The sequence below is a fragment of the Euwallacea similis genome, chromosome 37, assembly GCF_039881205.1.
Source record: "Euwallacea similis isolate ESF13 chromosome 37, ESF131.1, whole genome shotgun sequence".
Taxonomy (NCBI): domain Eukaryota; kingdom Metazoa; phylum Arthropoda; class Insecta; order Coleoptera; family Curculionidae; genus Euwallacea; species Euwallacea similis.
The window spans coordinates 845,284-858,971 of record NC_089645.1 but is presented as its reverse complement, the minus strand read 5'-3'; the positions used below and the strand labels follow the sequence as shown (position 1 = coordinate 858,971).

Sequence of the window (13,688 nt, the reverse complement as noted above, 5' to 3'; positions counted from 1 at the left end):
ATGGAACATTCCACATAAAATCCATAAATAATTAACGCAACCGATGACACATAGAAGATGGGAAAATTTTTGATCATTTTTTGCTTGGAGCAGACTTTAACTGAGATAATTCAAAGGTAAATATACAATATATAAGGATAAATATTTCAAGACTGATCAGCTGACTCTGAAGATTTGACCCCTGAACTCAGTTTTATGAGAAATTTTAAAATGCGAAGTGTTATCATAATTGGCCTAAAAATTTAGAAATAGGCTAATATCTCAAAAGGCACCTAATTGATATGGTTCAAAAAGAGTTCATCAAAGTATTTATTAATCAATTTGTTTATTATCAAAATATACTTAGAATTCCTTATACAATCCAAATATGGCCCAAAAAAGTTTCTGTTGCCATTTTAAAAAAATGATTTGAGTATTAATTTTCGACAAACGTTTTTAGGACACCAAATAATCTGGAATTGGATATAAGAGAGCTACAAAGGAAATAGAGGCAATTTTTTAACCGTAAGTTTGCTATATATTAGTGTCCCTGTGAAGTCATTTTCAAGATGCTTCATGCACAGGTGCAATTGATGCTTATAAGATGTAATAGGCAGTGATAAGACCCTTTCTTTGATTCACCCTGTCACCACCAGTGTCATTTGCTAAATAGGGGCCTTAAAAATGTAAAACGACACTACTATCAGTTCTTCTAGAACAATGGATCACTACATATATGCTTAGTCTAGTATCTAATTTACCTCAAAGACAACCTAGATGGAAATTAAAATATAGTAGTCGGAGTGTTTCCTTCGAAAACGCAACCCTTCAATTTTATTAAATTTAAGACTTTTTGCATGCGGTGTATTATCGGATATAATAATCACATTACAATGATGCCAGAGTGCCCTCCTTATTTTACTTTACACATGTTCCCATACATTTTTCTTTACTAGAGAGTGCGACATGCGACAGATGTAAATAGATAAGGCCGACAAGGACCGTTAATCACGGTACAGTAAACTTCACTGATCTTGTGAACCATATCATCAAAATTACCTAGATTGACCTCTCCCTAATCCAAATACCATCACGTATTTTTTTTGTTTACATAATTTACATTCATCCAGGGTTACAATATCTGGGCTTTTGAAGAGTAGGTTAGGAGGTGTGAGACCACGGAAATCGTTGGATTAACCATAATGAAATTCGATTGTTGGCAACTTTTAACAATAAATATTTGAAACTCTTCATTAAGGGGTTCGAACACAATGATAATACTGATAAGACGCTTACGTATCATGACCGCGAAACGTGGTAGGCAATAAATGGCATGTAGCCTCGGTCGGTTCATCCTGTTTGTTCGGAGATATTACTGAATACTTAATTTAGACTGGTACGATATGACTGACTATTTATAGTGGTGCCAAGTTTGTCTATGGAAAATATCAAATATTTATCTCCACATTGATTTTAAGCCATTTAAAAGGTTACTTCACACAATCTTATCCGTGTCCATTATACCATTATGCTTCTGGGTAGCATTTCTATTTTACTTAAAATAAAAAATTCCTATTATGACAATTGTGTGATCATTGTTGGAACTTAGGACAGTTAGAAAAATACGCCACTAAATTTTCAACCTACCATATGCACCCTTAACATTTTCATTGACCAAATCCTCCCTAATCCAGATGGAGCGAAAACGTCATCCAGACGAACCAACTCACTAATGCGCAAGTACGATCACCATCACGGAGACTAAAAGCCAACGTGAATGTGAAGTATAACCCGACAGACGGTAAGTACATCGAGACGGGATTCCGAAAGTTTCACGAAGAGGACAACAGCATTAAAACTAAACGAATGCAAGTAGGCAAAACACAAACATGGTGGATTTCGATTACATCGGTTGATACACCCGACGTAACCGCATTTCGGTAAACGGCAACTTTGTCTATCTCGTTTAAAAACCACGAACGCGAGCAACTAACTGGGGCCGTTTCGATGGAGCCGGGAAGTGATGGTAAAACGAAAATTTAGAATGTCAACGAATCGAATCTCGATCTCGAGTCGCAAAATGGCGTCAATAAAGGCTGAAAAGACACAGATACACCGGAAAGGAACTAAGAAAACTGAATTATCGTAAAGTGTATAGTTAGTAGCGGAGACGAGGAAAGGCAAAAATTCCGAATAATAGGAATGAGGAGCGTATCGATGATGGATATGGGTCGAGCGAGGGGGACAACCTGCCTACCTAGGTACAAGTACACCTGGTTTACCTGGGTGTACCCACAGCAAACAAAGAATAACTTAAAATCCCCGGCTGCCTTACTCAGTGGTTGGTAAAATATGGAAACACATACTTACATGCAGGGTGGTGATTCAAAAATGGTTATCAAAAATGACCCATATAAATTGATGGAATCTATGACCTTCCCGTCTTGATCATCTGACACTGTCTTAAACCTCCACATTGTCCCCCAGCCTATTCCGATATTGCATTAAAAAAAAATTGCAATCTAGTGTAGAATCAACAGAAACTTGAAGGTCGATTATTAAAAACTGTCGACGTTTCGCTATATATTACCGTTTCTTACTTTTGCTGTCAAACTGACTAAGAAGTGATTGTATCAATGACATTTGGCACGAGCCAATTTCTAAACGCGGTTTATTATCAAAAATTATATGACAAATTATGTGAACAAACGGAGTTTGGAGAATAACAGATAAAAAATAAAAATAAAGTTAAAAAAACATAAATGTAAAGAAACTAGCATAATACCTATTGTTTAACAGCTAACTAAAAGGGCACACAATTCGAAGTTAAACAAACATAATTAACAATCAACATGGAAACTGACCGTGATTAAATAATCCGAATATCGACATACGAACCGGTGTGCGCCCATCTCTAGCGAACAGCTGTTCGTCAAGATAATCGGGTAAGAGCACGAAGGGCGGCGTTGCCGGTTTAGTCGACGAATTTTCATGGTTAATAAAACGTAAATAAACTGTAATAATGATTATGTGGGGTTTTTGCTTTGCACGTCGACTGCCACTCCAATGGAAAGTATAGCGTGCCACGGTGCGCCCAGCCAGGACGAAATCAGGTGAATAATGGCGGTTTAGTTTTTATCCGTTTCGTAGTTACTCTAGTTAGTAGCAGTTTGTGATTTATCGTTTCGCAGTTCTTCTATTACTCGGCGAAATAGTGAACTTTGTCTTTTTTTTAAAGTTTTATCAATGCATTCTCGAATTTGGCAATTCAAGATAGCGGCAACAACAACCGTCAAAATACATATTAAGGCTTGTTCTGACAGGGAAAATTAATGTCAACTTCTAAACCATCATTTCATCTAAGGCGCCATCTAAAAGCAGGAAGATGTCGAAGATTTGGACTTTGGTCAGTGTCATGTCAGAGTCCAGCTTTGGTATCTGTCAGCCTTGCGAGAATAAACCAACGTAGATTGTGGCATAACCTAAACAATGGTTCCGAACGATGATGCTGTCAACACTGTCAAAAAAACCAGACACTCGAGATTACCGAACACACCCCAAGCTAATTCTAAGTGGTGTTAAAACCCCTCCCCTAAAGCTTGTTTCAACCCACCAGTAGACTGTCTCGGAATGGTTCAACAAGTCTTGTGAACAAGCGCATTTGATAATTCCGTGTTGAAATATGCAACGTGAGTTGCCCAGAAGGATTCTCGAACCGTTCTAGAACGATTTTCTAACCAGTTGGAACAAATCTTTAGTCGACCACACCAGCAGCTGCTTTAAAGTATTAAACGGTCCTATTGGAAAGATTAGGTAGATGAGGGGCTTATGAAACGTACACAACGGAACTAAGCGATAAACCGTACCTTTTAACTTTAACGTAATATTTCCCCTCAAATTTAATCTTCGAATTACTCGCATTTTGCTAATTACTGAAATATATAATAAATTTTATCTGCTATGAATAACCGAATAGCAAATCAGATTGTATTGGCAGCACCGCACGTTTTCCTACTAGATCAGATAATATTACACCAAATAAAAACCGAAAAGGTGCAACAACCAACCTCTCTTGGTTCAGTATTCGATAATCGCAAAACAAAACAAAATTATTTCGGTCTTCCATGTTTAAGCAGTTACGACAGAACAAACAAAACCCGTTTGGTTCGTTCAAGAAGGTTTTATTTATAGCTTAAAGCGAAGTACAATGGCGTTTACATGTACGAATGTACTACTCATTCCAACCTGAGAGAGGCTAATCAAAAATCTGTTTTTCAATTCGAATTATGTATCCGATAGCCACTTTGTCATTTTCATAGTAAAGTGATCAAATCAAAAACTATTGCTCCTCGAATCTCACGAGCCAACAAATGGGATCAAGTATTCCATGGCGATGATAAATAATAATTCAAGATAGCCTATTAAAGACACCTCTATCCTCTCTTTGTTCTACTGATCGTGGTTTTCCTCGCTACTGACAGACATGGGTTAAGTTTCTGACTTTTACACTTGTCGGTACTCACCATCAATTAAAAGTTAAAATACCAGCTACATTGTTATTTAGACTAGTTTAATGTCAGAATCGTTCACTTTCTTACATTTAAAATTTGACCACCAGGCATTGTATTTTTATTTTTACTTTGGTTCTACCAAGGATGGATACCGTTTTCCGGCGTACTTAACTGCCGGGTAAACCATTGAAATGCCACTTCTAACACAGCGATTCCTGAACATCTGGTATTTTTTGAAAGACAAGGAAAAGAAACGCTAAGCCACGGAAACGGGAGATAAATGATCCGTAATTGCAGTGTTGACGTACCGATTTTGGAAACAGCGTTTTCTATATGTAACAGGTTTTTCAGGATTGGCAACCATATGGAAAGGTTAATCGTAATCATAATTGGCAAGCATACATACCTTGCATTGTCATTTTGACAACAGCATCTTCAAATTAGCTATGAGCCAACCAACAAAGGTTGGCACATGAATACTAGCCAAGCTCTCGTTTAAAGAAGTGTTCTCCTCTGTTTCAGTCATGAAACTGCCCTCGATCTGGCTTGTTGAAATGATCAAGTTACTAATTTTAAACGATCTTAAACCGACAATAAACGGGTTACTAATGCATAGGTACATATTATTTTCCTTACATGTATAAATTCGTCAATGAAAAGCTTTATCTTAGTTACAACATTCGAAAATACGTAGCCGTTTTGACCTTTCAATGACCTTGGGACATAATTTATTCCTAGAAATGCGAAATGTTCCACAGTCATGCGTTCAAACTCCATGAAATAAGTGATGATTGTTTAATTAAATGGACCTTAACTGAATTTTTCCAGTTTGTCCAATGAAAAAATTGACTCATGACCAGCTTTCCCACCTATATACTTTAGTTAGGTTTTAGATGCTCTATTTAGAATTGATAATAGATAAATAAATTGAGGAGCCATATTGATTTTAAAATTATAGGTAAATGTTGAAATTTTACTTTACCGTCGTAAAAAAAAGATCATTTCCAACATAAGATACTTCAAATGCCTTGCCACTAGGCAACTACAAACCCTGTTGCATTATCTAATCAGTACAGTTATTTACCGAGAATGCATAACAACATTCTGTTCACTACAGTAATTATTTTAGTAAGTTAGTTGCCGACACTACTAAATACCGCTACACTTTTTCTACTTTTTAAGTTCGCACATATTAAAGTAAAGATCACTTCAGTTACTTTACAGTACATTAAGTTACAAATTTCATAATATAGCAAAGTTTGCAAAACGAGGAGCTAAGCGACGAGTTGGCAATGGACGAATGCGCCAATGGTCTTATGAAACGTATATCTTATACTCCCTCTGCCCCAAATTATGGTATACATTTCTTTAAAATTCTTTGATTATTGAGGTTTAATAAACTTAACGGGTTTTAATAAATCCATCTTGAAAAACAATGCTATACCTAATATTTAAATAATAGGCTGTGCTCAAAAGAAATTTTGGCAATTTGTCATAATTAGTTAAAAAAAAGTGTAAAAGACAAAGTCAAAACCACACCACACCGGTTAAGAAAAAAATATGAAAGATACAATAAATCAAAATAGTAGTGTATATGTTAGAAGAGACCGAAAAACCAAGCAACTGGCTTGTGACCAGCGTAATGGAATTTTACAGTTCTTACTGCAGCATAAAATAGGGAACAAACTAAACCGCAGTACTATTAACGAAGCTGCAACCAAATTTGATGTTACTCGATTGAAGTGTGTCCCGGTATTTGGTAAAGGGCTAAAGAGCAATATGATAATGGATCTTTTTGTGCAGATGTTTCGTCTAAAAAAAAAAAAAATGTTGTCGAAAACGCAAAAATTACTCGGAAATTTTGAACAAGATTCAGGATATCCCGTTCAATCGTCGCAGTATAATCCATAGTTTATTTTTTTCATCAAATATTCTAAGATCAACTCTTTTTCGCATATTTAAAGAAGGCACACAGGTGAAGCGAATAACATCAACAGTGAATCCATTTCTAACAGAACAAAACAAATTAGCTCAAATAAAATTTTGCTTATCGAAGGTGAAGCCAAATGGATTTTTTAAAGACATGTATGACTATGTACATAATGATGAAAAATGGTTTTACCTGACTCAAAGTAAACGATCTTATTATGTCTTGCTTGATGAGCATGAACTTCAGAGATCTTGTAAAAGTAAGCGTTTTATTACCAAAGTTATGTTCATGGCTACAGTGGCCAGACCGCGTTTTGATGATGCTAGAAAACAGTACTTTGACGGAAAGGTCGGAATTTGGCTCTTTGTTTATCAAGAGCCGGCCAAACGAAACAGCAAGAACCGAAAAAAAGGATCGTTAGTAATCAAACATATTGAATTTATCAACGCCATTGAATGTAAAAAAATGATTGTTGAAACTATTTTGCCAGCTATTAGATCTAAGTTTCCAATGAGACAAACTAAAACCCATATACAGGGTCTTTCAAAACTGTGCTGACAAATCAATACAGGTAATAGATGATAGATATAGAGATGACCGCATTGGTCAATACATAAATTGCACCATCGTAACAAGTTTTGTTGTACCCTTTAAAAAATTCCTGGGATTTCCGAATCATATCAAAAGTATTGAAAATTCTTCCAGTTAATTCTACAACATTTATTACTCGTTATCACTTTGAACATTTATTGTAATAGTAGTGTTCATTTTATTGTTATTAAATAGTATTAAAAGCAATGTTAGAAAAATCTCAGACTTTCTTAAAAAAGCGTTTGAAATCGATATAACAATAATTGTTACTTTTCTGGACAACCGTTCACTTTAGGGTATTTTATTAAGAGTACCTTTTCTATGCAAAATTGATTGTTCTTTAAAATTCTTGAACTCTTTTACGGATAAATCTAAATTTAAAAATGTTTTGGATGAAAATATGTAAAAATACACTTATAACTAGCCTCTATAATGTACAAAATTTTAATTATATCCATCAAATTTATCGGATTAAGAAACAAAGGTACACCGATTTTCATTTCAATATTAGTAGTTTTAAAGTAAACTAAAAAAATAATAAAAAAGTTAAACTTTTAACACTCTGTATCTCAGAAATGACGGGTCTTAGGATAATCGTTTATTAAGTAAATTATACTTATTTTTCGATAATCTATTATCTGTATCGATTGGTCACCACAGTTCTGAAACACCCTGTATATTCAACAAGACAACACCAAATCACATGCACGTGATAATGATAAAGTTTTACTGATTGAGGAATCAAAAGATGGATGGAACATCCAGTTCCAATCACAGCCACCAAGTAGTCCAGATTTAAATGTTTTGAATCTAAGTTTCTTCAATTCGATTCAATCGCTCCAGCATCAAGGAACTATCAAAAACTATCGACGAATTAATCGAATGTGCGCAAAATACTTTCAATGCTTTAAATAGAGACGAATTAGATCATGTTTTCTTGAGTCTTCAAAAGTGTATGGAGTCTACTTTGATGGCTAGGGGGGACAATAATTACAAAATTCAATACATGAACAAAAAAAAACTTTGCCGTGAAGGACATTTACCAATGTCAATAATGTGTAATGAAGAGGCTCTTACCATAGCTCAAAATTTTGAATAACCTAACAAGTAGACCTATTTTATGTAAATTACGTACTTATAAAAAATAATTAGTAACATAAAAGAAAATATGAATTAATTTGTTTTGTATACCATAATATGGGACAGAGGGAGTATTATTTTTTCTATTGCGGATTCATTTCAATAGATTAAGTTGAAAAGAAAACTAAAACCCTTTTCAAATTAAGACTGAAAATGAAGAAATAAATGGTATCAAAAAGGAAGAAAAATAAGCATGCCTGCACCCAGAAGATTCATTCACACAAGAAAAGTGAAAATAAATAAGGGAAATCTGTGTAGCTGAAGTGTGAACAATTTGCGAAACGGATCAAGCAAAGGAAAACGGAACAGCAATAGAGAGTGAACTTTTCCTTACATGAAATCAGTTATGTCAATAATTTCTCGTTCCTTGGTTTCCTTTGAAGCCACTGAGTATAAAAGTGAAAGAAATATGGTGAGGATATCCTTGGTTTCCTTGTTATTTCATTTTCAATAAAATGTAAAAAGAAATAAGTAAAAGATAGGTTAAGTTGGTTGTAGTAAATATTTGAATATTACTACTGAAAGCACGTGAAATTTTGGAAAAAGTTCAATAAGTTCAATATACACTTTAACTAAATTATTTAATATAAAAGTAAAATAACAAAAAAAATTTCTTAATTACAGTGAAGTCCAATATCTGGTTCCTATAATTTTCAGGAACATGGCTATTCAATTCTAAACAATTTAAGGATTTTATTATTCTTTCATAAAACTAAATTCGTTACGTGAGGGATTTATAATAATGTGTTGGTTTTTACACATTACCCGCATATACCAATAATCACCGGGATAATCAGCAATTTTAGCATGGCCTCTGCTCAAAAATATCACGCCAAAGTGCATAAAAGACACGACAAAAACCCTCAAAAAACATTTCCACAGGAAAAAAATTCAAAGTAGTTTTTGAAGTATAATATGTAGAATCTAAAATCAAGATTTAATCTCTAGAGAACGTTCCCGTTAAAGGAAAATGCAAAAAATACTTTAAGAACTTTTCCGCAAGAAAAGATCTGCATAGTAGTTCTTGTATCACTATACAGACAAATTTACTAGCACTAGATAGGAAAATCAAGGATATACACAATTTTCGAAAAACCTAATTTGAATTTTAGTCAGTAATAAATAAATACAAAGAAAAACAACGTTAAGTCTACTCTACTACTTCAAAATAAAAAACGGCAAAACCTCAGTATTCCAGAACTTGAAATAAAGTTACAAGTTACAACTTCGAGTTTACAGACGGAAAGTCTGGCACCGTCTCCCAAATTGAAATCCATGAGTTGCCGTCAGTAGGTCAAGTCGTGGATAGTGGAAACAGTACAGTAGGCGGCGCCGCTGCGGAATGCCTTGTCGTAAAGGGCGGCGTTGTCATGTTTCCCTCGTAATTTTGGTTTTCCATTATTAAGCACAGCGACCCATAAAGTCCTCAAGTAAACGAAAAACAACCAAATTAAGGCAATGCCCACTAACTTCACGCTCTTAACGCAACTCTGGCTTTTACAAGAAGTATGCATTCTACAGTGCAGCAATACGACCGTCTTTTTTGATTGTCCTCGTTTGATTACTACCTGTGGTAACATGTCAGACGCAGATAGCACTTAACAGCCGTATCGCTGCATTGAATACACATTGGGCGGCCGAATTCTCGATAGTACTGTTAGAGGAATGACACCAAACGTAAAAAAAACACCACTATAGGTGACTACCTGTGTTGAATCAACAATCCCCAGCTAAGATGACATAGCTAAATAAGGATTGCACGGTTTTGCACTCTGAGATTCTACTTTATGAGAGCATGGGAGAATGATATTTTTGGCGATATTGATTGATCAAAAAAATGTTTTAGCCAATTTCACTGGACGCCAATTTCATTCTCACTCTCACATGTTCCTGTAGAATCAAACTATAAATACTTCATATGTCATCTCTCCCCTCAGCCAAACCGTATCAAACGAATCGGCGTCTCTATCGAACTATGACTATTAAATTCTCGCCGAACGTCAGAACTCAGAACGAATTGTTTACAGCACCCGGCACCCGAACAGGTCATATATCAGTTTAGCTCAGTTGGTTCACCACCCGCTCAGAGAGTTGATCGGGCAGCACCGCAGTGCACCACAACAGACCTTGCAATGCCATTCATGGTAACAGCCACGCCGCTGGCAACAGCGCCGCCCTCCACAACAATCAGCTGGCGCTGCGCGACGTTGCCCGAATTTCCCAGACTTGTTTTTCTATTCAATTGGGTGAGTAACTGGCGCAACAGCAAGATCAGTAGCGTCTCATCGAATTATGAAATGGATTTATAACAAATATAAATTGTGTAGCGCTGTTATCAGATTTCGTAGGTATTGATCATGGGAACGCTTACATTAACGAGTCACCTTTATTGCCATCCTACCGCGAACCACAAGGCACGTAATGAGTTTGTGTACGAGGAAGTGGCAACCTCGACAGGCATTCCAATTATCACGAGCGCATGCCAAATCTCTCACGAGACGACGCACTTCGGAATGCCAGCTGCTGCTTTTATCGCCGCCCGGTTTATTCAATTCGTATTATTCATTCGCCATCCGCTTCGGCCGGCAACGTGCACGACCGATTACAGTGAGCGGCTTACGACAGGCCTCTTGCCTGTCGTAAGCGGTGGGAAAACACACGCCTATCGAGAAGACAGCGTAATGAAACCGCCGTGCACAGTCGAGAATCGCCTGCGACCGATCGCGGGAGCCGTTGACCGCATCTGCGAACGTTCACTTTCAACGCGTTACTGCTGCACTTTGCCGAATGTGATCGAAAAGGAAACAAAGCTCGGACGCCGACAATGAAAAAGCACAAAAGGAAATGAAAGATCGGGATAAAACGGCGTCACACGACGGGTGGAGATGAGAACTTCGTACAGCTGAGTGGCTTATTTTTGCCGATTACCGAACTCCCAAAAATCTAAACACAGATTATAAGCTGACTTCACAATAGTTCACATTAAGGATTTAGGTTCATTTGTTTAATGTGTTTGTTGCACAACTAGCTTCGAACTTGTTTAAATTGATAGTTACGTAAACGCATGTACATGGTAGCAAAACTGTGGCATTGTAAACGGCAAGCTCGTTAACTATTGAAAATTTCAAAAAAGCGTTCCTGGGACGCTTTTCAGAGACAAGATTAATATACAAATGTACAAAAATATATCATTTTTCCAGTTTTAATATAATATGTATATGTATAACCGTTGTTATATAAAGTCGGTTTTATTTCTCAACACTTTTTTTGAACATTTCAATAAAGTCATATATAAATTTGGCTTTTTATGGTTTTGTCATGTGATTTTGCAGCTCATTTCGTTTCCTTTGCGACAAAGAAAAATTATTTTTGTTATTAAAAAATGGAAAATAGGAATATTTTAATTGCTCCGCCCGTATTTAAGGATGATTTAAAATTTTACTTACGTCACTAACATTCTTTGAAACACTACTTGGCAGCTCTTTGGGGACACTCACCTGAAACAAAATAAAAGAAAATTTTGTTACTATCCCCGGACATTTGAAACTCACACCTATCAGCTGTAAGTAGTAAGATTGGTCAAAACTGTGAGGGTGGAAATCTTAATTTTTTTAATAAAAGGAGGAAGGAGGCAAATTTTTGGAATCATGAGACGATCCCTTTGGATACAGTCAAAGCTATATCATCTATAAATTTAATTTTTCGTTCTATATACATATATGACAAAAACTTCACAATTCTCATTGGAATAGCGTTGATCTACTTCACTACAGCCTTGGCTCATAAACAGGTAGTCAATGAAGTTTGAATATCCATCTGTGACTAATTCCTTCATTTCATTACTTGAACTAACAATAAACGTGGATTTTCCTGCTCCGAGATCATTTTCCGGAACAACCATTTTTTATTTCAGTGTAGTTGTAGCAAATGTACTTTCATTGTTGCCTTCTAATTTTCCAAATTCGATAATGCCAACTTTTGGTTAGTCCTCATATAGTCGAAAATTTTATCAAATATTCCGTTTGCTAATTCCCAATATTTCCAAACTTCTCTTGCCAATATTCTAATCAAACTATATTTAACAAATGATGATGAGATCTGACAAGATATTCTTTTGTTAAAGATACTATGATAACCAACACAGACAAATGATCGGGAGTGTTCATCAACGGAGATGCTTCATGCTTCGTTAAGACTTAACTGACCATCCCCATCCATTACTATTGTAGTACATTTCCTTCCTACTACACTATTTAATGGAACATTCTTAACCTGTTATTACTATTATATTATACTATTACTTTGCAGAAAAATTCCGATTATTAACATTGTTATCAACAAAAATACAAAAAAAAAAAATTGTTACAAGTTTATGCTATTCACGTATTATCAACTTTGAAAATTTTTCAATGCCTCGGTAGTAAAAGGCTTAGTTTTCAGCGTAATCTGTGTCTTTAAAAGATCAACTTTCCTTTCAATCAGAGAAAACATATTTTTCTCTCTTAGTATCCAATGCACCCAATACGCAAACTCCATACAAAAGTAGAACATATCTGTCATAATTGTGTCCCCATAAAGAACCTATCGAATCTAATGAAAACGGGCGGGAATCACTAAGTTCTTAAACGAAGCTAAATTCGGCTATATATGGCAACGCCGCGCTCTATCAGCGAATCGTGCGCATCGTCCATGACCCGCGCACTGCCTTCACACCGGCTGTTCGAATGAACGGACGACGTCGTCGACGTAACGAGCGACGCCGCCGTCGCCGCTAATGTCGGTCGGGTGCGCGATGCCGCGTTTCAGAGTTCAATGCTCGCCTTGTTATGCGACTGGATACCGGCGCGGCGTTGCCAATGTATCAAAAAACTCTTATCGCCCGATCACTGGCGCCGGTTTACCAAATAGCCATTTTGACTTTCATACATTAATGCAATATGACTCAACATATTTAATTTGCCAACGCACATCTGGTTTGCGAAGGACGATTCCAGTGAGAACTCAGTAAAATTAGACAGTGTATTATTGAGATGGGGAAAAGTGCAAAGGAATGGCAACACCGCCTTCCACTTATCGCACTTACACGCTGACGCGGTCCTTGTCTCGGGCCTTCAACGGGTTACGTTTACACATAAAACAACAGAAGTGGCCCGATTTTCATAGTCCGCCGAGAATCTCTTCTCTCCGGCGGTAATCTGCAGTCAGTAGAGGCGGCGTTGCCATGTTGTACTATTATTAATTGATGTTTCGATTTTTAACGCTGTTTAACATGGAAAATTGAGATACATTTTATATATCAAAACGAATGAGGAGAAAGAGAGTTGTACCTAATAGCTGCAACGACTAGATAAGACTGTCAAGGTTACTTCCTAAGTTTTAATCAATCGATTGGTTGTCGTCATACACTCTGATTATTGGGTAATAATAAATAAAATAAAAATGAAGTCCGACGACAACAGGCGAATATAGTGATTGAAATTGACTACTAGTAATTTTTATTTCTTTTCACTCAGTGAATTAATTGGTCCCAGCCGGGA

General features: G+C 36.2%; 2 protein-coding genes across 12 annotated transcripts in view; both read right to left on the bottom strand.

Annotated features, from left to right (window-relative positions):
- The window catches only part of LOC136418761 (G-protein coupled receptor 143-like), an 82,439-nt gene that overhangs the window by 32,175 nt on the left and 36,576 nt on the right, over window positions 1-13,688 (bottom strand). The window lies entirely within an intron of this gene.
- Window positions 1-13,688, bottom strand: part of Tlk (Tousled-like kinase) — a 61,587-nt gene that overhangs the window by 21,963 nt on the left and 25,936 nt on the right. For 4 of the 11 annotated variants that reach the window (XM_066404940.1, XM_066404935.1, XM_066404931.1 and 1 more), the window contains one exon: window positions 11,598-11,648. The exons of 5 other annotated variants lie outside the window; for them this stretch is intronic. Coding sequence is in view for 4 of the 6 variants with exons in the window: in XM_066404935.1 (XP_066261032.1) it covers window positions 11,598-11,648 (51 nt within the window). In the remaining 2 variants the exon portion in view is untranslated. Of the gene's footprint in view, window positions 1-1,626; window positions 2,136-11,597; window positions 11,649-13,688 lie in introns of those variants that run through there. 2 more of the 11 variants (XM_066404945.1, XM_066404938.1) reach the window with 1 other exon arrangement.